This window comes from Amborella trichopoda, chromosome 9 (assembly GCF_054954075.1).
Source record: "Amborella trichopoda isolate Santa Cruz 75 chromosome 9, AtrichopodaSantaCruz75HAP2 v2.0, whole genome shotgun sequence".
NCBI classification, from domain to species: Eukaryota; Viridiplantae; Streptophyta; class Magnoliopsida; order Amborellales; family Amborellaceae; genus Amborella; species Amborella trichopoda.
This window is the reverse complement of record NC_142344.1, coordinates 57,093,159-57,121,086: the sequence shown is the minus strand read 5'-3', so window position 1 is coordinate 57,121,086 and position 27,928 is coordinate 57,093,159. Positions and strand designations below refer to the sequence as shown.

The window sequence follows — 27,928 nt, the reverse complement described above, 5'->3', positions numbered from 1 at the left end:
TAATTTTATTAAGAAAATATTTGGACAGTTAGTTTCAATTGTTTTTAGATGGATCATCTATTTGCATCCATCTTTAAGATGGATGCTTGAAACATTCTTCCAAATAAAACAGGGCAGGTAAAGTTAATAGATTTTAATACTGATGGCTTTGTTACTGGATTGATGGCTTTGTTACTGGATTTCATTACAGTGACTTGATGGGTTTGTTACTGGATTTCACTACAGTTACTAGATTCAGCTGCAAACACATGTAAATAATCTGAGCTATTTGTCCAAAAATATTATCAACAGCTATTTGTCCAAAAATATTATCAACAATTATGGGATAAACTCCAGTACTTGACACCTGTAGATATAAGACATCAGTAAACAAAGATGATCATAGTTTAACATTCATTAGAAAGAAGTATCCCCTAGCCCATTACTTGTATCATTCATTTCTGTATCCACTAGCTCATTACTTGTATCATCCATTTCTGAGTAAGTTAAAAAGAAGTTAATTTTAGCCATTAAACAATCTTTCAAAATACAAATTTACGTCTCATAATCACAAATATCCGTTAAAGCAAAACCAAAATGACAAAGTGCCATATTTTGTTAGGAGATTCAACCCCACGTAGCATTCATACATAAAATAGCAAGACCATGTTAGGGTGAAGTATCCAACTCACCCTTTTACCAGAATCAAATACCAATGGTGTATTCTTGGCTCTCTGCCAAGATAAGATATATATATATATATATGAAAAAGTTTATATAAGGTCGCAACTTTAAAATGTAGAATTACAGAAGCACCCCAAAAATCTATCGAAAGGTTGGTTTAATGTTAAAAACTCTCTAATTGATGTTATCTCAACATTAAGATGTATGAATATGAAAAAAAAAAATAGTCTTTAGAGTCCCAGTAATAGTGCATCTTGCAACACATTATCTAGATCGTCCATTTTCAAGATTTTTATATGTTTATAGATCTACTTGATTTTAACTATTTTTGGATTTAAAAATTTTCTAATTAGATATGAAAATATATTTTAAAATAATCCTAAGAATATTTTACAACAAATAACATGTTATGATCTAATCATGATCAAATTTGGAGGTGCACCTTCATGAGAAAATATAGAATGAGACCATTTACCTTTGGTTCAAGGTGAGACATTAATCTTAACCATTGGATGTGAAATTGGGTCACTGCAATTATTCCATTGTCCAAGCTCAAACTTCAAAAGAAATTTTCTCGAACTTTGTGACACATCCAAGTTATCAAACTTCACATCGGATGGTTGTAAGTAATTGTGACCACCTTGTACCGGGAAAATGGAGCAGCTAACAACGCATCTTCATAAACAAAGAACTACAAGATCACCCTTATCATTCGAGGCAACGGGGGATCGTACCATTTGAGGGGTTTTTTTCATGCTTTTTCCAGAGGTATAGAGAAAGCATCAATCAATACGATTTCCCTAATCGTCCCTCCCCGAGCACTGAGAGGGAGATTGGAGAAGAATGTTTAGTACAAGTAAAATACAATTAACTATAACTCTCTTCCTTAATCTTCCCTTCCCGAACGCAGGATAGAAGATTGGAGAAGAATGTTTAGTACAAGTAAAATACAAATAACTATAACTCACTTCCCTAATCTTCCTTTCACGAACGCAGGGACTAGGAGATCCCTAATCTTCACTTCCCGAACGCAGGGATTAGGAGATTGGAAAAGAATGTTTAGTACAAGTAAAATACAAATAACTATAACTCACCTCCCTAATCTTCCCTTCCCAAACGCAGGGACTAGCAGATTGGAGAAGAATGGTGGGTATAAATAAAATATAAATAATTATATCTCTTAGATATAGAGCTTTTGTAGAGACCAAACTCGACATGACTGGACTTACCCCCTCATGATTATATTCAACAAGCTTTAAGGACTTGAAATAACTAACATAAATCAAATGGATGTGCAAATGGTTAAAGTAAAAGTGAATCGTGTCACACACTTTAACTAAGTATTAATCTACTCAGTTATAGGGATCCAGCTTATAGACAGTATCATATGAAAAAGATATGAAAATAACACAAATCTAACATCTAGCTACCAAATGAATTGGGGAAATATATGTTTGGGTATAATTCTGTCAGACTCAAACTTTGTCTTGATACATCTTTGAGAAACAACCTTATCTTTTATTATACTTTCACATACTTTTACATGCATAATGAATACTACATCTAGACTAAAGTGTTGAGTTAATACTTTGGTGGGTTCATAAAACACCAGGAAAGAGGTCTAATATGTGAACTCCCCTGGTCCAAACATAATCCCATATGGTTTTCAATTTACTCTCTAAATTTCAAAATTTTTAAAAAGAAATATGAGATTGACCATGGGAACTTTCCCAACAAGAAAACCAATAGTAATATGGTTTACATACTTTAAAACTCTTTGAAGAAAAACCAGTGGCTTGAAACTCCCTTTAAAGGGGTACAGTTTATAGTAATACAATGCAACAACCTTGAAAACCATGTTAGTTCCATTTGTTTAATCCCAGTTTTTAAATGTACATTCTTTTCATTCCATTGAACAATCACAAAAAAAAAAACAAATTTTGAAAATAAACCCTAAAAAGTGTTTTTTTAGCCCAATCATCATAAGCCGTCCATTTGTTTAGATAGCTTTATTATCATTAGATGAATAATGTTTAACTTTTTAATATGTTGACTGTATTGAACAGAAAGTGAGTACAGAATGTGAGAGGAGCGGGGGGCAGGATACTCACAGACAAGTTCCACCCAAAAAAATAAGAAGCCCACAAACGGCTGCTCTGTACAAAGCCAAGGGTGTATCAAAAAAGCTTTACATGAATTGAGCCATTATATCAAGTCCAATTTGTGATAGGGAGTCGAGCAAAGGTTCACTAAGTTTGCTCAGGTTGGCTTGAGACAAGGTTGCAGCTGCCTTTGCTAGGGAATCGGCCTTACCATTTGCTTCTCTCCAAATGTGATTCCACAAAATTTGTAGATTCCTTGTGAGTTGACAGATTTTTTCGAATATGTTGTCAAGCCTCCAAGGCCAGGGGCAGTGCCTGAGGCCCAAGCTATAACATTGTAAGAGTCATCTTCAACGGTTACATACTGCCCCCAGCTAGTGTCTAACTTTCTGAGGCCTTCCCGGAGGACAGAGGCCTCCGCAATTGTTGAATCAGATGCACCAATGGGAATAGGAAAGGAGCAAAGGGTATTGTTGTTGTGGTCGCGAAACATGCCGCCTATGCCTGCATGGCCTGGGTTTCCGAGAGAACACCCATCGAATTTAAGCTTGATGTGACCCTCTTGGGGTGGTCTCCAAAGGGAAAAGCATGATGGCCTCTGAGTTTTGAAGGAGAGAATGGGAGTCCAGGGTTGGAGAAAGTCAAAGTGGCAAAGGTTTTTGAACTGTTTGTTATGACTGGCCCAGAAGATGACTGCTTCTCTGATATTTTCTACTAGTGCATTCACAGAGATGACTGGCTTCGAAAAATTCTGGCATTTCTCTCAGTCCAAATTGTCCAAAGGGTGGCAGCCACTGAGGCCTACCACAAGAAGGTGCCGGCCTTAGGCCATGGGGTTGAGAACGTAGAACCGATGAGATGTGGGACATCAGGTGGACCATTGGAATAACTGAAGGATGTCAGTCCATATAGACGAGGCTACCTTGCAATGGATGAAGAGGTGAGCATTGGTCTCCTCGCCCTCAGTGCACATAATGCATCTATTTGGGATTTGGAGACCCTTTCTCTGCAATTGATCTACAGTAAGGGCTCTCTCGAATCCAGCTATCCAATTGAAGAATTGAATCCTGGGGGGAACCAAAGGGATCCAAACTTTGTTTACAATAGAATTGGGGCAAGCAGGGGGGCTTCAGGGATGAGCTAGAGAAGATCAGAAGAGTAGAAGGAGGCCACCGAGAAGGAACCCGAGTGGTTGGGGGTCCAGATAAGGCTATCTTGGCCTCGAAGGGGCAGGAAGACTAAGTTTAGAGTGGCCTCGAAGGGACAGGAAGACTAAGTTTAGAGTGATAGAAAGGGATGTGAATTCTCGAAATTCTAGATCCGAGAGTGGTTTTTGAGAGTAGGACTCCACACCCTCCTATGGCCCATCAGCTAAAACTGAGATTCCACCGTTGCATTAAAGTCATTGGCCAAGAGGAAAAGTCTAGGGTATAGGTCTTTAAGGTGCGCATCCTCCAACCAAGTATCGATCCAAAACAACGTTTTGTCACCCTGCCTAGCCCTGTACCAGATCATGGATTGAAAGTGTGGATAAGAACGCAGTATGGACTTCCATATCCTAGAGTTGCTATGCGCTCATCAGGAGGGTACCCCAGAGGGGTCAAAACTGTGGTATTTTGAGTTGATCACCTCCTGCTTGAGATGGTTGTTTTGGGTAGCTAAGCGCCACCACCATTTCCCAAGTAGAGCAAGATTATTTTCTTCGAGGGTTTGAATGCCCAGCCACCCTAAATCTTGAAATTGACCAAATGGATGGTCTAGATTCATTACTGGAAGGGACTCATTTTAAACAAATCTATGATGCATATTCAATTTCTTTTTTTTTTTTGGAAATTGACCACTGGGATGAAGAGAGGGTATGTACAATTTTTGTAGATTGAATCATATATATATATATATATATATATATACTCTAAGACCATCTACTTTTGGTACAAAGAGGTCACAATCAATTTTAGACAAAGGATGTAAAATTTAATAGATTGAAATCTGTCACAACATTCGAAAATTTTTATTTTGGACTTTATGCGCCTATTTTTTTTTGACACCACACCTTACACATGTATCAGACATAATACTCATATCAACATCCATGTAAGAATGGACAAAAAGTATGAAACAAGAACTCTCTCTCATGAAAAAAGGAGACTGAGCTCCAGCCAGAAAAGTGATCACAGCAAAGCAAATAAAAAACCTAGGGTTATGGAAATCAAACAGTAAAAACATCAAAGATCGAACTATACAGCTTTAGCAGTTTCTCGAACACGAGAGAGCTTTGCCAAGAGACCACACAATTGGAGGAGCGAACCAACTCCGTCACAAATCCTCATATGAGCAAATCCAGTTTCCTACAATGTCATTTCATGCACTAAGTCAAAGAAAAGCCAAACGAAAAATCAGAATTGTATCACTAAAAAGGGAAAGTACACAATAAAGTTTTACCTCAGGTACAAAAAGGTAACAATCAACCCCAGCAAACAGATGTGAAATCAAATAAGTGGAGGTGTACTATTGATCATGCTCAAAGTTTGTGCTAATTCTTTTAAAATTTGTGCATTGAAATGACAAGCGCCTATCCACTTAATTTAACATCTAATGGATAGGGTGGTTGTGACCCTTTTGTACCAAAAGTAAAAGGTTTTATTATATACCATCCTTTATAACATTGGGTTGTGTAAAAAAGTGGACCTATGAATAAATGTTGGACTTCTAGGAATATGACTCCAAGCAAAGACTAGCCTATAGCATAGTCTAGGCGGGCCTATAGCATTGTCTAGGCCGGATGGCCAAATTGAAGAAGAGATGATCCAAACAACCATGAATGGCGGACTCATTTTACCCAAAAAAATTTGTGTGAATCTAATTTTCTTACCTTTTTTATTTTGAGCATCTAGATGAGACCTACATATGCCCAAAATTTGTGGTCCATCATGCCCCTCCTTACCTTTTTCAATATATAATTTACTAACAAATCTGCCCTTCAGCTCTTTCTCCTTCAATCTAGACCGTCCAGCCTATATTAATTGACTTGTATGATCATTTTCCTGTACTAATAAATAAGAAACCAACCCATACCTTTAAAAACTCAAGTTTCAAATACTCTGGCATATCGTAGTTCTTGATTATACGGAAGAGGGTCGTAATAATGTCTGTTGGAGAATAACCCAAGTCATAGAGTTGCTTCAAACCAGAGCAGGCCTCCTCAAACTTCCCATCTATCACATTTCGAACCATGTTTTTGACATGTAAAGGGTGAGGCTGGTCACAAACCTGAACATATAAAATACAAGAAAGTCAATTCCGTCATCCAAACCTGGAAACATTTAGAGCACTTAGAGCTCAAACAGGTAGATATTTGTAACTATGAAAAAGGGCATAAGAATTAATAGAAAGAAATATGCAAACATGCACCCTACGAAAGTGTTTAGTAGTTCAGCTTAAAAAAATTTTAAGTACGTGGTAAAATAAAGGACTTGTACATAAAACATTGTTTTTAATAAATTATATAATTCCATTTTCCATGACATTGGATGGGGGGGTAGTAGCAAAAAGGATAGTAGGTCCAAATGAATTGCATTTGAACCTCACCATGAACCTCTGCATAGTTTTTAATTGTGCTTTATCTACCAAAGTTAAAAATACACAACACCAACCATAGAGTGAAGCATTGTAAAACAAGCACTAACCCCCACCTCTGCTGCATAGACAAGAGAAGGGCACTCGTGGTTGGATGTACATTAAGTACTTTTATAGTGGGAATTCAAGAAAATAAATTAAGTAGGGTCTGGGTTTCTCAGGTGTCAAGATAGAAGTGTAGGATCTTAATATGCTGAAACATGCAAAACTGCAGACACGCATGTCCATATTGCATAGAAACATTCATGGAAAACATTCAAGTGTTTTTGGTACTTTTCAAGGGCACAATGGAACTTATTGGTGCAGAACTTAACGACCTATTTAGTAATACCATAAAGGCCTCATCAACTGAAAAATGTCAATTCTTTAACCACTAACTCATGTGCTTCCCTTGGTAATTATGGAAACGCACCTGCCAATATGTTTTGCAAGGAAGGTATCAAAATTCAATGTCCAAATTCTTGGTGTATATCAATAGGGGTCACATTGTAAGATTCTCATTAGCATATCCAAAAATAAATAGTGTAAATTCCCAAATGAATAAATCATCTAAAATCCCAAAAAAATAAATAATGCGTCAAAAAAACCACCAAAAAAAAATATCCTTCATAAAAAAAAATCCCCAAAATAATTAGTGGAAAGTCCAACCTTAAAAACATTCTCCTGATTGACAAATCGGAAGCCACTATACGTGGCTTGCAAGTTATTCAAGGCCTGCCTCATATCACCATCGGCAGTAAATATAACAGCTTCAAGTCCTTCTGGCACATAAGGTACCTAATTTGCATAAACCAATATCGCATAATTAAAGCAAATAATCATCAAGTAGCATATTAAAACAATACCTTGTAAATAGCCAAACACAAACATTTAATAGCAAATGTAAGGCATAAATCAGAAAGCCTGCAATTCAAATTTTGAAGTGATTCTACAACAACATGCATGAAAGAAATCATCATGGCACTAAAGTCTAAACTATTCGAAAGGTTAGGCATACTAAACGAAAGGATCTTGAAAGACAAGGCAAAGAAAATTTTATCTAGGTCATTAAGTTGATAATGAATGGTGGGCAAGATCGTTGATGGTTGTTTTAACTCGTATATTCAGGAGAAGACCTTACCTTTCCACTAGGATGTCACTGAAATTCACTCAAATTTTGAAACACCATAAGAAGTTGCCTAGGAAACTAAAATTCCATAGGCAGTCAGCTTCTTAGACCTTGGTTATTATTCAAAGTAAAATCAAAGGTGACTGCCAACACTTAATATAGGGTAAAAGCCACGCCGTTGTGTCACATTGCCATCAGAAAAACCGCATATGAATTGCCCATCAGGATAGTGATGTGAAACAGTTAGGTGGCCTTAAACCTATGTTGCGTGTCTCGAACAAATCCTACTCCTCAACCAATTCTCCATAATTTGTGCCAAAAATTCAACCCAGTAATGGCACATTCCATCTAAATTCCAAACACATTTGAGTGAGCGCTTTAAGAAGGCTCCAACATTAATGAAGAAATAACAATGGCAAATGTGGTTCCTTAGCGATTTGCCTTGTTTCCTTAAACCATAGACGTTGTACAATTTAGGCTCTGTTCAGACCATACTTACCAAAAGCGCCAAGGGCAGGTGGGAGCTTTCAGAGAGGAAGCAATAAGCACCTCAAAAACAAGTGAAACACATATGAAGCACATGGGAAACGAAGGTGAAATGCTTGTAAAACAAATGTAAAATGTGTATGAGCTCAGATCGCAGAATGTTATAAGAGGAGATTGACATTAACAAGGAGAAACTATTTATTTCTTGAGGATAGAGTCTCTCAATTAAGGATGTCACATCCAAAACATTTAGCTATTCACTATATGATCATTTTGCATCCCTGGTGTAATAGCACAAATGCTTAAGATGTGAAGTAGGAATGATGGTGACAGTTTCCATTTAGTGAAGTGGGCGATATATGTCGTAGTTGAAGGAATACATCAACCAAGTGACATCTGAAGAAAGGGTGCTACAATTTGATGAGAACACGGGCCATATCTTTGCACTTTAAGAAGGACACCCATCCTTATGCATAGGGATTTGTTTTGTATATGATCATATGCTTCGGGAGTTAATGTTAGATATGGTGTGGTATATATGCCTATATCTATAAAGCATATTTTGCCACAGCATCTAATCAAATCCCTAAGCACGTGATCTTACAAAGCAAAAAATCTCTGATCCTTCATCTGTCTCTCCAGATAAAATCAATAATATTCAAATTCAGAATATACAATCCAATTGGGAGGACAGGAGGGCAGTATGGCATTGTTAAGAGGATAGGAAAGCAGTATGTCACAGTCCCTTTTTATGAATTTAAAAGAATATTTATCCATTTACATAGATCTATGCATAAGGACAGCAGTGCACCCAGCATTCCAACAAGTGGGACCCCAGAAAAGTATAATACCATAAATTATGACACAGAACTAGATTTTCCTTTCTATTTTCCTTTTTCTTTTCTTTTTTTCAGAAGCTATGGTAGAGATGAATGTTAATCGAGAACAGCCACTTGCAGATAGGGACTGTATGAATGGATACATCAGGACGCTTTTAACATAGATTGACAAATATCTTAAGGTGGCTTGTGGCTAGCCAGAATCCAAACAAGCTGGCTAAGGAGAACAATGGAAAACTAAAGTGGGACTCAATGATAATCATAAGTTTATATGTGACATCGTCGGCTTATTAAATGCACATGATTGGACACACAGGTGTTTACAAGTTCCAAAGACCAAGCACCTTTAATACAAAGAGATGAGCAACTAAAGTCTAGGCTTCCATTCTCACCTAACGCATTAAAAACCACTAACGATTTCGAAAAACAGGTAAGTGTTTGTCATCCCCACTGAATTACCCAAAAAAGAACAAGATCATTCAAACTAATCAAAAGAACAATTAACACGGCATGCACTTATGACCGTATGGGAAATTTTTCGACCAGATAATTTACATTTAAATGCTTTTAGGAACATTTAGGTAGTGTTTCAATTTAATCTAAAATTTCCTCTCAAGATTTGATTTGGTAGGTGTTGGAAAAGAAAGGAGTCTCCAAAAACTATATCGACTTGGTGAGAGATATGTACGAGGGAACGCTAACTAGTGTATTAACAACTAGTGGAGATACGAGCGAGTTTTTAGTGACAATAGGTCTACATCAGGGATCAACATTGAACTCATACCTATTTGTCTTAGTTATGGACGACTGAACTAGGCACCTACAAGATGAGGTATCAGGATGCATATTATTCGCGGACGACATAGATTTGATCAATAAGACCTGAAATGACATCAACACAAAGTTAGATCTTTGGAGGGATGCTATAGAATTTAAAGGTTTTAAAAATAACCAGACTAAGACGAAGTATATGGAAGGAAACTTCAGTAATAATAGGAGAAAAGATGAGGAAGTAGTTAATATTGATAGCCAAGAAATACAAATGAGATCGTACTTATCTTGGGTTAATAATAAAGGAAAATGGAGATATTGAGAAAGATGTCACACATAGAGTTAAAACTAGGTGGGTGAAGTGGAGATGTGCAACTGAAATTTTATATGATTGCCACATACCTATGAAGCTGAAGGGCAAGTTCTATAGAACAGCTGTAAGACCAGCTTTGCTTTATAAGGCAAAATGTTGAGCGCGCAAGAAACAATATACCCATAGAATAAGTGTAGCAGAAATCAGTGTTTTGAAATGCGGCCGCATCAACGCATATGGGATCGCATCATGCAATATGCGTTGCCCGGTGCATCAAACTTGGCCGCATATGCGGTTTGGAGTTATGCGACTGCATATGCACCGTATCTCTCCGTATCAGAGCCGCATCCCCCATCAAAGCCACAATAGGCCACATAATCTGTCTACGATTTTTTTCAAAAATATACCCCTTGGGCAGAGCTAATAAGGTCATTTTGACCTTCAAAAATAGGGGAAAAGGGTTTGAGGGGGTATTAAACCCCCCAAACAACATTTTTCAGCCACATCCATGGCTTTTATTGGATCGATTGAATCAAAAAAAATTTTGGGCGGAAATTTTATTGGTTGAAGTTCTTCGATTTGTGCATTTGTTTTTTTATAAGTCGATTTGTGCATTTGTTCATGTTTGGTTGTTGATTTGTATCTTTTGGGTGTTGATTTGAGGAAGTTTAAGCAAACATGTGACAACAAATCGAAGGTTTCAAGGGCCATGAAGATGATGATTGTATCGACTCTTCTTGAGCTTGACTTTAAAACTCTTTAATCTTCATGGAGTTGTAGTTTGTAATAATTTGTACCTTTAAAGTTTGTGGTTGCAGATTTGTGCTTATGGTTGTTGGTTGTTGATTGTTGAATGTTTTATGAAGTTAGTTTCAAGTTTCTAGTTTCTATCAAGGGATAGTTGATGCAGAGAGAAAACAATAACCAACCAAAAAATAAAAAATAAATAAAGGTTTAAGATATTATAGACTCTTTCAAGGTCTGCAAAGGAGTCCACCCCAAAAACGATCTTTTCATAAGATCAACTTTACTCAATTCAGATCTTTTCACAAGATCAACTTTTTTCAATTTAGATCTTTTCACAAGATCAACTTTTCTCAATTCTCATTCTTTGATCATTCTCTAATCATTATTTGATCCTTTATAATGAAGGGATATCTCCCTTTAAATAGACTAAAAAAGATAAACAATAACTAAAAAAATATCTCTCTTTAAGTTGCACGTTTTTTTCCAAGCTCCATATTTTCTCTCTCTTCATCTCCCTATTTTCTCTCTTCCTCCTTCCTTTTTTTTTAATTCATTTAAACTCTCTCTACCCATCACGTGGAGTCCCTTGAATCGAGGAAACTCCCCCCATCTTCACAAACTCCCATTATCCTTCCTATATCTAACTCCCATATTTTTCTCATAATTAAATCCTCCTTCAATCTCTCACTAAATCTAACTAAACATGCTATCAAGATTACCTTTTCAATATTATTTCCTATCTAATCCCCAAAATTCTCTTGACAACTCAAGCACCTCCTCTCACTTTAACTTATCCTATTCCTATTCTTAAAGAAAATAAACAAAAGAATAATAAATTAAAAAATTAAAACATAATTTTATTTGCATCAATAGTTGATACAGAATAAGCGATAGCTAATACTTTTGGAGTTAATGAATAAACTAAATACCTAATCACATATACCACCTCTATATTTTATTTTTTTTATGCATTAACCTATTTTTTTTTAGATTTTTTAGAATTTTTTATATTTATTGACCGCATCGCCGCATCGGTCCCCCCCCCCCCCCCCCCCCCACCACTTTCGGCCACATCCAGCATTTTAAAACATTGGCTGAGATGATGATGTCGAGATGAATGAGCGGCAAGACAAGAAAGGATAGAATTTGAAATGAATACATTCGGGAGAGTTTAGGTGTGGCACCAATAAGGGATAAGATGAAAGAAAGCAGACTTAGGTAAGCTGGCCATGTGTTGTGCAGACCCAGTGCAACACTTGCTAGGAGGTGCGAATTGGTTCAAGTGGAAAGCTCAAAAAGGGCAAGGGTAAAAGGACATGGTTGGAGCAGAATGGCAGACCAGGATCCGTGTCCCCAACTCCAATTAAATGGGAAAAGGCTCTGACGATGATGAATCTAAATTTCTATCTTAGGAAGAACAAACAAAAGACAATGCCCATAGGTGTTTAAAGCAACCATCTAAACTGATTAGTGTGGACCAAAATTAGCATTTCTAAAGGAAATTAATGATTTCAGAAATCCAGTGCAATTTGGTTGAAACTTAAAAAACCAATAAACGGTATTCAACTCATAAATTAACTCGTGAAATTTTAGTGTAACTGGAAACTAATGAACCACATTTCATACATAAATGAGATAACTTCCAAACTGCCACCCAGATTATAGAAATCTAGAAGCCTGGTCATTTGTAGCTCCCAGAAACCAGTCAAGGTTGGTAGCCTGCACATGTGTGTACAGGGATACCCGCAATAAGTAATCCAAGACTATAAAAAGCTCCAGATCAATTTAGAGGTAGTAATGCCCCTGCAAGGAGCAAGAAACGCGATGCTCTTCGTAGAAGAAAAAGAGGAATTTTTGATATATCAGGATCCATCCCTTCAACTGAAGTCAATGATCCCTAATGTGGCAATCAACTTAGAGTTGGCAGATCACATTGAGTCTAATACATATGATTACTTCTGAGAAATGCATTTTACAAGAGCATGTATCACCATGACAAGGCTGAGTCCAAACTGGGCACACGATGGAAATAAACAATTAAGGATGCACAGCAACTTAGGAATGGTAAAAGTGCAGATCTGATATGTTTGGCTATGAGGATGAAGACTATGAACTAGAGCAACAAATTCACTTTTGAGTTCCCCAACATCACAACCCAAGATACAAAACATAATACAGTAACCAAACGTGCAAAACATTACATGTCACGCTGGCACTATTTTTCTCTACATTGTATAAATTTCATTTCATAACTAAATGATTCAACATCTTTTAAATGAAGTTCCTCTGAATTTGTTTTTTCAGCAACTTGGGGCCTCAGAAGCACATTGAAACAAATTCTCTTATAGAATATTCAAAAGAAAGCAAAAAAGTAAATGCACACACAAAACAAAATAGCATGTTAGATTAATTTGTCAACAAATAAAAATATTATTTACACAAGACAAGCTGGCCCCAACCTTTATCTTATCGAACCTGGTACAAGGAGGTCACAATCACCCTTGGCCATTAGATGTGAAATCGGGCGGTTGGATTGTGTCGTTGACCAGGCTCAAAGTCCAAAAGAAAAAATTTCGATCTTTGTGACACATTCCAAGATGTCAAATCTTACATCCATAGTATACAATCCCTTTTAGAAATGTTATATATTCCACATCAAATAAAACTCAAATTTGAAAAAGAATCACAATTCAAAGAATCAACTTTTAGTGTTTGACCTCAAAAAATAAAAATGAAGAAAACTGACCTTCTCGGCATCGACCACTATCATGAGGCGACCAAGAATCTCTTGGTCCGACAATCTTGAAAAGCGAACAATAGCACATCTGCTCTGGATGGGTTCAATAATTTTTGACGAGGTATTGCATGCAAGGGCAAATCTCGTTGAATTGGAATATATTTCCATTGTCCGCCTAAGTGCTTGTTGAGCTCCAGTTGTCATACTGAATAATCACGAGACACAAAACATAGTGATGCCACGAAAATCTGATGTCAGCAAAATAAATTGACCAGGTGAATGCAATTTAAACCACAAACTCTTATACAAAACAAAACTTGGTGATTTTAATTTCTTGTCTTCTACATCAACACTTCAACAGAGTTTGACATTGATGACAAACAGGTCGCGGCAATCCACACGATAAAAGAGAGAGAGAGAGAGAGAGAGAGAGAGAGAGAGAGCTCGCATTATTACCTGTCAGCTTCATCCAAAACAATTATCTTATGCCGACCAGGGGACAATGTTACTTTTTTCTGGGCAAACATCTTGATCTTGTTTCTCACAACATCAATTCCCCTGAAAGAATATGAAACATTAAACTTCAACTTTGCAAGAAGAAGTCCCCCCAAAAAAAATGTCATTTACAGGAAAGAGGAAGTCTACAAGAGCTCAGGATACCTGTCATCTGATGCATTGAGTTCCAAAACAGCCTCTTTAAAATTTGTCCCTAACAACTCATGGGCAAGTGCCAATATACTGGAAGTTTTTCCAGTTCCAGGAGGGCCCTAGCATAGTAAAGATGCAGAAAACAACTAAAAACTAGACTTGATAAAACAAATCCAATAATTACAATGAAAAATAGCATGCATCTTTGTGGAAGTATGTTCGGGATATTTTTGGTTGAGTTTCATAAATAAATAAAGAGCAAGTTTACTGTATTCGATAAAGCCAAGCTGCTTGGACCAACCAAAACAACAATACGATCTAGAAAGGAAAACCATGAATGAGAATCACAAGAACAACAAATTTCGCTCCCTTCCAGAATCTCATTCACTGTGATTGAGTAAATAATACTGGCAGTTATAATCGACTTTAGAAGGCTAAGCCTCCACCTATAGATTACTTAGAATCACTTTTTGCCCATTGTACGAGCTCCTATAAGAACCAGTATCAGGGACTAATACAGAGACATTTCTAGAACAACAATACCGCCAGAAATGTGTTTGAAGTTTGTTACAAAGCACATCACGAATTAGAAGAAAACATTTTAAGCAACATGTCAAACCATTCCAGTCCCTATTGCCATTTCATTTCATCAATCCCACAAAAAATTAAAGAAGAAAGACAAAGGTCCCACTTTCAAAATACATTATACTATTCTTGTTCGCAGAGACACAAGTATAAGCACTAACTAACCAACTACCACATTCACATTGAATGCATATAGTATGAATGCTGCACTCAGGCCCATTTCAATAACACGTCCACATCATACCAATACCATACTAATGCCATGCGCTGAGACATATAAACTAAAAAGCACCCAAATCCTTGTTCACACAAACATATCTGTAAAACATACCAACTCTTGGCAACAATGCTTCCAAAACAATTATGTTGCTTGGAATTGGCATTGTATTGCAAAAGTACAAGGAGAGGTGTTTGGGTCTATTGTGTGCTAATTCAAACATGGGCGATTAGAGATATCTTCGGCCACACCATATCTGGTGGAACTTTGGATTCTACTTTATTAGTAGCAATGAATAAATAATAGCTGGTCCAACTCAGGAATCACCCGGGACAGAGGCATGCAATTCCAGTGAGAAAACCTCGGTTGAGTCTCCACTTATTTATTTTTTAAAATTTTTAAATTTTTAGTTTAAAATTTCCCATTCTGCTTGGAAATGCCTGAGTTGGATTGGGTTACAGGATTGGAACACTAGCGAGTCCTTGTAGTTCAAAGACGAACCAGGTGAATTGGGATTCAGAACCTAATGAGCCCCTCCCGTTTCCCCTCCCCCCCCCCCCCCCCCCCCCCCTCGGGGGACTGACTATGCCTTTGTCACTCAGTAATGGCAGAGACTGAATGGCCATTTGTCACTCGTATTTTTGTTTGGAATTTTCCATTGATGGAAACTCGCCCATTGATATAAGTTTGTATTGTGCATGAGGACTCGGTGTTATCAGATGTTAAAAAATGAAACAATAGTTACCAGGCTCTGCAATCAAGACACATGCTTGATGAAAAACATATGTGAAAATTGAATGAACCATTAATTGTTGTGACAATTTTTGTAGGATATAGTAAGAATGAAAGATGGGTGTGGTTTACATAAGGTGTCAACCTTAAACAATCAAAGTAAGGCACACATAGTTTAGGTACCAGAAAACCCTTGTGATGGTCTGAAAATTTATTTTTATATTAAACTTAAATTTTAAGCTCCAAAAACAATGTAAAACGAGCAGATCCATAAACCTATGTTCAAAAAGTCGGCCCACCTCGCCGCTTGGGTGGCAAGGCCTGACCGCCCGCACTAGGACTATTCAGCTCAATGCGGGATGATGGCCCTCGGGGGCATTTTGGCCTCACCCAAAACAACCCCATTTCGTCAAAAAAAAAACAATTTTTTTTGTTCAAATATGAAACTTTTTAAAGATCATAGTTTTTAATTCATTTCTCAAAAAAAATTGTAGTTTTTAATTTCTCGAGGAATTGAAAGGTATTCCACCATAAACTTTTTAGGGATTAAAGAGGTTGAAAAATAGAGCCTATGGCAACCGAAATTGACCAATTTGTTAAGGCACATCTTTGTATTCCTCATAATGGAAGCCTTTTTAGGGCTCATTCAAAGGTGTCATAGCGTGCCATGAGTATGGTTTGTAACAGTAAAACTTCAGAGAGAGGCAATACAAAGTTGGCGAGATATGACACTTTGTGTGAAGACCGCTCAATCTGGGAATTGCCATAAACATGACTTGGTAGGTAATTAAAAGTGAATGCGGTAAAATGATTTTTGAAGACTAAGCATGTATTTCAAAATTAAATTGGATCATTTAAGAAAAACATAAGTCTATGAATATAATTTTGAGAAAACCCCATCGTCCTGCAAGATCCACTAAGTCTTTATGGAAAATTATTATACAGCGTTATACTATTATCTAACTATTGCTTGTGATAATATACATACCATGTCAATAGCTTTTTGATAAAAGGGAACGACATTGGATATTGAAGGTATTTATAAACTTTGGAGAAAATTGTCATTCATTCATGCACTGGTTTTTTAAATACCTATATGCCTTGACCCATGTTTTTTAGTTATTTAGAATCTTTGATTACCTAACATATGGAATGTCATAAGAAAACCATCTTGGTAGGCCTCCTTAACACATGTTGTGTGGATAGATAACTTGGTTTGTATGGGTTTACTACTAAGAAGACTAGTATGGTTGAACCTTTGTGGTTCAGGAAGGTTTTGCATATTGCGAAACCAACGGGCATTGAATTACTTATTGCATGAGACTTGCTATACTACCTCATGACATAGGCATAAGAATGCTGAGAATGTATATGTTATATGTGTTATAATTGAGTGGGAACAGCTACAATCCCACGATTCTTTTTAGCTGCTCGTATATTCAGATATATAGTTACTCTATCATGAAAAATCCAAATAAACTAAATATTTCAATGGGAGCAGCTGCTTGTATTGAGAAATGCCCATGTTACCTGAGCATAAAGATTAAACCGATAAGGGTTATAATGGGTCATCCCTTGATGAGGTCGGAGTATGCCAACATGAGTGAGCCAAGAGACTGTATGGCCCTTGTGTGTGATGGAAGCCCTCAGAGACGAAAGCCAAAGCCTCATCTACGTACCATCACACGGTATGTACATATGATAGCCGTATCGAGAAAGCGAACCACCTTTGAGGATGAAGCATGTACATGTACGAGAGATTACCCCTATACACCATAGTGTTGTGATTGCATCAGGTCTAGATGACATTGGTACGTCTATAGGGGCGAACTTGAAATCTATAGACTGAAATTACATCGCCTTCCCATTGGTGGACTTTGACGACCCAATCATGAGCCCCTGCGATAGACTGCTGGTCATGGGAACCTCTGGGTTAGTTTGAGAAAGCAAGTGTGGACCGTAGTCCACAGTAGAAGATGGAGTGCTCTAGAGTTGATTTATTCCTAAACCTTATGGATCCAATTCCCATCAAAAGTATTTAATTATATTTATTTTAGTGTTATTTAATTTTCAAAATTATTATTTGAATTTTTCTGAATCTCTGGGTATTTTATTTATGAAATTTGGATTTATAAAAACAGAGATATTAAATTTACAATGTTTTTAATATTCAAGTGGAATTTATAAATTCTATAAATTATGAATTAATTTTAGAAATATTTTATTTGTGCATGGGGGGCCCATTAGTATACATGGGCCTACCATTGCAATGTTTTAAATATTCAAGTGGAATTTATAAATTCTATATATTATGAATTAATTTTAGAAATATTTTATTTGTGCATGGGGGGGCCATCCTAGTCTCACTTTCTATTTTGTTGATTCAAATTTGATGGCTTGAAAGAAAAGATATTGTATTTTGGAAAGTTTGATTTTATGGAGTGTTTAAATCAAACTATGAAAATTGTGAAGAGGCTTGTGCATCAGAATAAAAAAGTACAATATTATTATTAATATTTTCTTATTTAATTTAATTGATGAGAAATTGGTTTAGGAAATGGATAATAAAGGTTCTGGCACCTTTCATATAATCTGGATGACTAATCTATGAAATGGAGAGCTCATATTGATGGCTAATCTATGGAATGGAAGGCTCATATCTCTCGCCCCATAAGTCACTCAAGATCAATGATGCATATTCACTCACACTTAAGAGAAAAACCATATGGAAACCCTAACCCCCTTCAAGCACTATATAAAAGGGTGCTCTCTCCCATATCTGACACACATCTAATCTCTTCTCTCTCATATGCTTTAGAGGGGCACGCCCCGAGTAGATGTTATCTCTCTCTCTTTGGTTCAATAAGAGGGGCACGCCCTTAGTAGAGAAGGTCTCTCTTTCTCATGTTTCAAGAGAGACACACCCCACTCATTGTGATTATCTCTCTCATCTCCCATCTCTCACATGGCCTAAAGGGTTAAAAGTTTAGTAATGAGATGTTATATCTCTCAACTAGGTTATCAAGGGGTAAGCTTTAGTTTAAAATATGATCTTTGTATTATGAGTGTTCCGTTTGAGGGTTTGGCCTATTTGTTTTCTCATGTTTAAGATTGAAGGTTGACCATTGATCTCGCGCTATTGGAAGGTGGTGATTCAATATGGGGTGTAATAAGCCCAGTTAAGGTAATCTCCGGCATTCACTTTCTTGTTTCTTGCCAATTTTATTTCTTATGTCTTTTATTATTCTCAAGAATATTGTGTGGTTTTCTTTTGATTAATAAAAGATAGGTCTTAGTGGCATCAAGTTTTAAATCCTAGATTTGTTTTTTTTAATTCTTTTCATTCTCTTTTCTTTTTCTTAATTGTTTTCCTTCTCTTTTCTTTTTTTTTTCCTTCTCTTTGCTCTGATACCATGCCACATCTTTCAATTTACTGTAAAATAGAACATGAGCATCCCATGATAAAAATATGATATCTCTCAACTCATAAAGAGTTTATCTCTTAATCTTTTTTAGTATTGAAACATACTCAAAAATTCAAAGTAGCACTCAATTACATCCCTAAAGCACACCATGTAGTGGGTCTACGATTTAGTGGCATTCACATCACAATACAATTTTCTCAGCAGAAAATCAGATTGCACACCTCTCAATAAAATAATTATTTTTATCAATTCACAAAGGATTTCTTCCTGAAATCTTTTCTGCAGTAAATTGAAAAAAAAAAGAAAAGAGAATGAAAAGAATTAAAGAAAATAAATTTAGGATTTAAAACTTGATGCCACTAAGACATCTTCTTTACTAATCAAAAGAAAAACACGACAATATGCTTGAGAATAATAAAAGACATACAAAATAAATATGGCAAAAAACAAGACAGTGAATACCATAGATTACCTCTACTGGGCTTATTACACCCCACACCGAGTCACCACCTTTCAATGGCACTGGATTAATGGTCAACTTTCAATCTCAAACATGAAAAAGCAAATAGGTCAAACCCTCCAATGGAACAATAACTCATAACACAAAGATCATATCTCAAACTACGGCTTACTCCTTGATAACCTAGTTGAGAGAGATAGCATCTCATTACTAAACCCTTAACCCTTTAGGCCATGTGAGAGATGGGAGATGAGAGAAAGATAATCCCAATGAGTGGGGCGTGCCTCCCTTGAAACATGGCAGAGAGAGACCTTCTCTACTAGGGTCGTGCTCCTCTTATTGAACTAAAGAGAAAGAGAGAGCATCTATTAGGGGCGTGCCCCTCTAAAGCATATGAGAGAGAGAGAGAGACGAGATTAGATGTGTCAAATATGGGAGAGGGCACCCCTTTATATAGTGCTTGAAGGGGGTTAGGGTTTCCATATGGTTTGCCTCTCAAGGGAGATTAAATATGCACCATTGATCTTGAGTGACTTGTGGGGTGAGAGATATGAGTCTTCCATTCCATACATTAGCCATCAAGATCATATGAAAGGTGTTAGAACCTTTATCCTTCATTTCCTAATCAATTTCCCATCAATTAAATTAAATACGAAAATATTAATAATAATATTGTGCTTTCTTATTCTCAGGCACAAGCCTCTTCACACTTTCCATAGTTTGATTTAAACACTCCATAAAATCAAACTTTCCAAAATACAATATCTTTTCCTTCAAGCCATAAAGTTTGAATCAACAAAATAGAAAGTGAGACACGGGTGGGGTGTGCCACCCTATGTGGCACTCCATGGGCCCCACTAAGATGCAATGGTAAGCCCATGTATACTAATTGGGCCCCCCATGCACAAATAAAACATTTCTAAAATTAATTCATGATTTCTAGAATTTTTAAATACCCCTTGAATAATTAAAACATTGTAAATTCAATATTTTTGTTTTTATAAATCCAAATTTCATAAATAAAATACCCAGAGATTCAAAAAATTCAAATAACAATTCTAAAAATCAAATAACACTAAAACAAATATAATTAAATACTTTTGATGGGAATTGGATTCATATGGTCTAGGAATAATTCAACTCTGTAGCACTCCACCTTCTACTGTGAACTACGGTCCACACTTGCTTTTTCAAACTGACCCAACGGTTCCCATGACCAACAATCTATCGCAGAGGCTCATGATTGGCCCGCCAAAGTCAGCCAATGATCAAGGAGGTGTAATCCTAGTCTGTAGATTTCAGGTTCTCCCCTAGAGACGTACCAAGGTCACTTAGACCTGATGCAACCACAGCTCTATGGTGCATAGAGGTAATCTCTCGCAGATGTACATGCTTCACCCTCAAAGGTGGTTTGCTTTCCCGATACGGCTATCATATGTACATGCCATGTGATGGCACGCATATGAGGCTTTGGCCCGCATCTCTGAGGGCCTCCATCACACACAAGGGCCGCACAGTCCCTCGACTCACTCATTCAGGCATACATCGACCTCATAAAGGGATGATCCATTATAACCCTTATTAATTTCATCTCTATAGTCAGGTAACATGGGTTTTTTTCAATCGACTAGCCTAGCATGTCAAGCCTAATCCGGTATCAGTAAACATCATTTGTTTACTATAGTCTACACAGGACCACACTCCCACTGAGTTCAAGTTCCATTATATCAAAAGTTTAATTGCAAGCACTCATACGGCCTTTAATTGCCACATATACCCAAACACAATTCAATCCTACTTCTATTGGGTTTTTTAAAGGTTAATAAATTCAATTGTGTTGTTTGGGGTTTCGTATTTATTGTGAGTATTGTGTTGTGTTTTCTTTTTCCCCCCATTTCCATGTGTTTATTTTTGAAGTTCGTCTTAACATTTATGATGATATGCTTTTTTTTAGTTTGATATTTTTTTAATTTTTATTTTTGTTGGCTTTACATTGCACTATGTTATGCCTCGTGAGTGTTTTTTTCTCAATTTGCTATTTTTTGTGATTATAATGTATTTATGGCTATGTTTTGGCTATATGTATCGCTATGTTTGGTAATATTATTGTATGTAAGGCTATGTCCATAATTGATAATGCAAAATCATCAATTTATAATGCATATTTGTAATGCAAAATCATCAATTTATAATGCATATTTGTAATACAAAACCATAAATTTATAACAAATATATATATATATATAACCCCCCTTCTTTCTACAGGGCCGCCCGAGCACTAGACGTCCGTTTCCGTTTTCTTAAACATCGCCCTAAACACATAAAAATCTTGAAAATGGGTCTAGATAATGTATTACAAGATGCATTATTTTTGGAATTTCAAAGTCATTCTTTCCGTACCCATACATCTAGAGGTCGAGATGATCAATTTGAGGGCTTTTCAGGGTTGGAACAACTTTTGGCGATGGGTTTTTGAGGTGCACTTTACTTTTATAGTGTAAGGTTGATGCCTTATATAAACTTCTACCATAAAAAATCATGCACACAATCCACATTTATTTTCTATGGATACAACTACTAGTGTTAATCAGCCCTAGCAGCCATGCCAATACAATCCTTGAGATAATAGCGAGTTCATATGCGAGTAGAAATAGTAGGTAAGTATAGGATAGAAGCTTTGTAGTGCAAAACATTATGACAATTATTCATTATTTTTTGTTGATTATACGGACATTTTCTCTGAAATACTTTGATATGACAAGCAATAACAGCATTTTCAATCATGCTGAGTTTGCGACAAGTGAATTGATCAAATTTCGATAATCTTGAACTACAAACACAAACACATGCACACGCACACACATAATCACCAAGAATAGGTCCAAGCAAGGCCAGAACCACTTTTGGAACTGGTCTGGGCCAGGATTGGGGCCCAGATGATGTAATTAGTCTCGGCCCACTTGTTGCAGTTTATATTCAGGTCTTGCTGACCCTGGACCCAGCCAATAAATTCTGGGCCGAGCTGGAGCCCAGCCGAAAAAGAAAAACTCGGGCCGCACCAGGCCTGGCCTGACCTGAGCTGAGGCCATTGGCAGCCCTAACTAGCATCCATACTTATAAAATATCCAAGAATGGCAAATAACTTAATATGAAGACAATATAAGTAAACAGATGGAAGTCAACCACTTCTCAAATAAACAAACAGGTGGGTGTGAATAAAGGAGAAAACATCAGCTTGAGCGCTTGCTTTGTATCGGTAAGAAGTTTCAACCTTAATCAAACTAAACCAGTAAATATAACCCAGCAATAAATCAAACATTGAACATGAAATTACAATGTACAATATCAAAAACACGTCTCCATTGTTACACCAATCACCATTCAAATAAAAAAGGGCATCAAGTGGGCGCACTCCAAACACTTCAAAATATGACCAATCTCTCTCTCTCTCTTATATAAATTAGGGTTTATTACCGATAGAATGAGATTGGGCATATTCCCATCCCTTGCAATGACTTGGAGCCTGGAAACAGCGTCCTGGTTCCCCACTACCTCTGCAACTTTTACGGGCCTGTACTTCTCAACCCATGGCAATTCATAACCACCAGATGACGACGAATTCGTAGCCATGTTTTTGGGGGAAAATAACAGTGAAATAATTGGGGAAAAACCGTTCTTTTGAGATCAGAGAAAATGATGAAGCTTGCTCATGGCGGCCATACAAAACCCTCTTATAGAGGGAAACGAAATAGAGAGAGATGGAAATATAAATACCTTCGAATGGAGGGAAAGGAGAGAGAGCGCCGGCAAATAAAAGGAGGGAGGCTACCTGTTTTAAAATGAGGATTTTAGGCATATACTGCGCTCCCGCTGGAGCAAACTGTATCTATACTCCGCTCGAAGACCGACTCGGATATTTTGATAGGAAAAATTGTGATACCCCCAACCAATTTTTTTACCATAACTTTTACATCAAAACATATTTTTCTATCAAATACCAAGTCAAATAGTTATAGTTATTTAGACCAAAATGCCTTTGTCCATACAAGCTCACCTCACATCCCTATAGCGTGTAATAACCAAATGATAACTACCAGACTGTGGTAAAAAATTGTCGGACCAGTAAAATAAAACCATTGTCGGACCCCAATGCGCAGATGTCGGACCATGTGAACAATATGTTGGACCGAGGGAAAACAGTGTTGGATCGATGTCACCTTATGCCGAACCGAGGTAAAATAATTGTCGGACCGCGTTGGATATTTGCAGACCGAGGGCCCCTTGTGCTTGATCGTGTGCACACTATGCCGACAAAGAGAGTACAATTCTGGATCGGCAATTGGACATACCAGACCAAGTGCACCTCATGTCGGACCGCCTTTCTTATTGCCAAACCAAAAAAACGAGGAGAGTGAGGCATTTTAATTAAAAGGAGGGTATTTTGATATTTATTTGACATTTTATTTGACTTGAGGGTAGTTGCTAGAAAAGTATGTTTTAGGGTAAAAGTTGCGATACAAAAGTTGGTTGGGGAGAGGTTGCTAAAGAAGTTAAAGTTGCGTGGGTATATGCAATTTTCCCTATTTTTTTTCAAGCCTTCAATTTTAAGAACCGCATAGTAATAACAATATGGTGATTATTTTCAAATAAAAAATTGAATTTTGAGTTTGTTGACACTTAAATGTCACCCTCTGGAAACTAGACTGTCTTTGTTTCTTTTTTGTTTCATTTTTTATTTTTTAGTAGTTCAATAGTATGAATTAAACTTGAAATATAGTACTATTAAATTTGTGCAAAGTTGAGGCTCTAAACATCAAAGTAAAACACACCTTTCAAATAATGTTGAGAAATGTGATTTTAATACTGATAATTTTTGTGATAGCCTTAAAATATATTTTCATCTCTAATTATAATATTTAAATTTTCAAAAATAGTGTAGATCGAGCAGATATATGGAAACTTGAAAATCTTGAAAATTGACTGTCAAAAAATGCATTACAAGATGCATTATTTTCAAAACTTAAAATCTATTTTTTTTCTCATTTCCATGCATCTCGAGGTTGAGATGATCAATTTGATGATATTTGAGTATCAAAACAATATCTTCTAATGAAATTTTTTAGATGCGCCCTAACTTGAATGTTTAGAGCCTCGCACTTATATAAACCTTTTCCATTAAATATCGGCGCCCGAGCTGATTCCTATATGGTCAGTATTCAATCTTTAATTTTATTATTTCAAGTGCATAGTGAGGAGAGCTTGCAAATCTTTTTCATTGTAGTTAGTCTGTTCCTCTATGGATTGAATAGATTAGGTCCTCAAAAATTTTGTCAAAAATTTGGGATCTTGAAATTACTTCAATATTAGGTTTTACCCGAAAAACTTGAACGAGTAAATAGAATGCATCTGTTGGCTTTCTCAAAACCTCTACCGACCATTTTACCAGTTCATCTCCTTCTACAATGCATTCAGGATGCGTTTGATAAATCACTAGCTCTGACTTAAACTCGCCCGAGTTAATTATGCCAAGGGTTAAATGCATCAGTGTCCGAAACAAAACTCACCCGAGTTAATTATGCCAAGGGTTAAATGCATCAGTGTCCGAAACAAAAATATTGGTATTACTTGACTCTCCTTAGTTCCCAAAGGTTTTATTATTACTTTTCACAAGGCTCAAATAGGTCTGTCGATTGAAATAAGTTACTTGACCCAGGTTTGGGTTCCTAATAACCTAGCCATTTAATTTTAGAAAATAATAATTATCTGAAAAATAGCTTGAATATTGTCTTAAGAAGTTTGAAATTTGGAATAATTTTATAACTTCTTAAACATTCAATTGAATATCTAAATAAGACCGGATTTAACAAATATTGCAAATAGCATATCTTATTCCAGTTGAAGTAATATGTTATTTCAACACTCTTGTATTCAAAATAAATTAGAATAAACATCCAAAATAATGACCCAGTCGACAATGTCGTAATAAAATTTATGGACGATAATGTCATGATTGTGACAATTGTCACTAATAATGCTCCTAAGATGAGTTTCTCCTCCATAGTGGATCAATGATATGCTTTTAGGAGGCATACAATCTCTTGGCTTCTCTTGTTTTGGAATTACATGTCAAAACTTCCTTTCTTGTTTTTTAAAGACATTGCATACATGAACCAATATTTTAATGAAAAACCAGTTCAGACATTCAATGTTAGAAGTTATAATCACTTTGTCATGTCCTAAAAGAACCAGCCAATGAACAATAGATATTTGAATTGGAAATATTTAATAATTTAAAAATTACAAAAATATATTTTGAATGTAAAATAAAACCTATGCATGACTATTTTTAAAGGAAACAAGGTTATATAGAATTGAGGCTCCAAACAATCTAATTAGAGTCCACATAAAAAAATTCACTAGAAGATGATGTTTCGATGCCTAAATATCCTCAAATTTACCATCTTGACATCCAGATGCATGGACATGAGAAAAAAATGGATTTCAAGTTTTGGAAATAATGCATCTTGTAATATATTTTATTATCGTAAAATTTCAAGAATTTCAAGTTTTTATAGATCTGCTCGATCTACACTATTTTTTATGCTTTAAATTTTATAACTAGAGATAAAAATATATTTTAAGGCTGTCACAAAGATTTATAGTATTGAAACCACATTTCTCGATACTATTTGAAGGTGCGCTTTATTTTTATTGTTTATAACCTATGCTCTATACAAATCGCACCCTTTTAAAATGGGTGTGGTTTGTATAAGTCTAAAGTCTTGAACCATCAAAATAAGGCACACATTCAAATGGTGTTGGAAGATGTCGTTTCACTACAGAGAATTTATATGATACTAAATATTTTTTCATCTCTAATTATAAGATTTAAAGCTTAAAAAATAGTGTAGATCTATAAACACTTGAAAATATAAAAAAATGACTGTCTAAAACATGCATTACAAGATGCACTATTTCTAATACTTGAAATCTATTTTTTCTTATATTCATACATCATGAGGTCAAGATGATTGATTCGAAGTACACTTTGTATAAGCAATATGACCAAGTAACAAAGTGTTTAAGGTAAGCGATATAACCAACTGGATTATATAAGCACGAGATATGCTCATTTTTCAGTGCATTGATTTGATTATGAGACAAATCATGAAACTAATGGCCACTCGTAGCTTGGAAGCTGGAACCTGAACTACGACACTTACCCCGCATGCAAAAGACGAATTGAGAAATATCATAAAACAATCAATTTTCATTAGGATCATTGTTTCAAGTAGAGCAAGGTTTGAAGCAAGTAGTGATCATATTAATTATAATGTAAATATAATTGCACGAGAATGTGAATATCAGGGTTGGCAAATAACGGGTTTGACCTGCAAGCATGCTTGTAAAAGCTTTAAATTGATGAATATGGATCCCATTGACTATTGTGAATATTATTTTACGTTTGCAAAGTTTCGTGAAACATATTTCGAATCTATTGTGCCAGTTAACTTTATCGATTTATCTGGGCGTATGCGTGGGCAACTTCCTCCAGATGGAATAAGAGTACTTTTACCTAACTCAATACGAGTCTGTGGCCGACCTAGAAAGAAGCACATTGAATCGCAGGAAGTTCCAGTGCGGCCTATTCACTATAGTCGGTGTAAATGAATTGGTCACAACACGGCAACATGTAAAGCGTCTACTCGATGGCCACAATAGGGTAATATATATTAATGTTCATTTAGGTTATTTTTTGCTTGTTCCAATTATGTTCATTTTGCACTATTGGGGGGTTTGTTATGTCAAGTATTTTTAAAAAAGGAAAGGTTTTTATACTTCCCCTACAACATAGAAGTTTTATGCTTCTCCTAGCATCTATCCACCCATTTTTTATAAAGTGAGCCTCTCGCCGTTTGATCTTAGATCTAACACCTTGGAGTATTTTATTTTTAATTTTTTTATACAAATTGTATGAATATAAATTTTGTTACATGCCATCTTCTCATTGGGGCCCACCAATAAAAAATATTAAAAACAATTCATTGATAAAATATAATGATCAAGATACCCTTTAAATATTCAAGGGTTTTTTTTATCATTTTATTTTTTTGGGAATATTTTTTTCACATTGTTTACAAGTGCGTGTTTAATAGAGGATTGGTAGCCCGAATTTTAGTATAAAAATAATTTATATAAAAATATTAAAAATAAAAGACGTGACATTGTGATTGGGGCAATCTTAACCCTTCATTCAAAATGGACGGTTGGATAAAAGGAAGTATATAAGTTTTAGGAAAAATTACAAAAAAAGCCCCAAAACTACAACAAAAAAAATAAACTACAACTCTTTTCTGCAAAATAAACTATTTTTGCAAAACCCCCACCAAAAAATAAATAACAAACAACCTAAACAGCTCTCCCTCTCTTTTATATTACCCACACCTCTCTCTCCTCTA

General features: G+C 36.0%; 1 protein-coding gene across 3 annotated transcripts; it reads right to left on the bottom strand.

Moving 5' to 3' along the window:
* Nucleotides 1–4,717: 4,717 nt before the first annotated feature.
* On the bottom strand, nt 4,718–23,234 carry RFC2 (replication factor C 2). Of its 3 annotated transcripts, none has more exons than XR_016041661.1 (8): nt 22,944–23,234; nt 14,063–14,169; nt 13,859–13,960; nt 13,412–13,607; nt 9,619–9,716; nt 7,050–7,178; nt 5,841–6,035; nt 4,718–5,113 (listed from the first exon to the last, which is right to left on the bottom strand). XR_016041661.1 is itself a non-coding variant. In XM_006857786.4 (7 exons), exons 1-7 carry the CDS (start codon nt 23,097–23,099, stop codon nt 5,003–5,005), a joined length of 996 nt encoding a protein of 331 aa, XP_006857848.1. In that variant the 5' UTR covers nt 23,100–23,234; the 3' UTR covers nt 4,718–5,002. The 3 variants fall into 3 exon arrangements, 1 of the variants encoding a protein (XP_006857848.1); XR_016041662.1 differs by having other exon boundaries at nt 4,756–5,113; nt 13,125–13,607; XM_006857786.4 differs by lacking the exon at nt 9,619–9,716.
* Nucleotides 23,235–27,928: the final 4,694 nt, after the last annotated feature.

Bases quoted from the DNA above. Each gene is read 5' to 3' on its own strand.
- RFC2 (XM_006857786.4), bottom strand. From the start codon at position 23,099: ATGGCTACGAATTCGTCGTCATCTGGTGGTTATGAATTGCCATGGGTT. The intron at 14,170-22,943 runs GTAATAAACCCT...TTACTATGCTAG, and splicing joins TGCCCAATCTCATTCTATCG to GGCCCTCCTGGAACTGGAAA. The intron at 13,608-13,858 runs GTAATAATGCGA...GTGATTATTCAG, and splicing joins GTTTTGGATGAAGCTGACAG to TATGACAACTGGAGCTCAAC.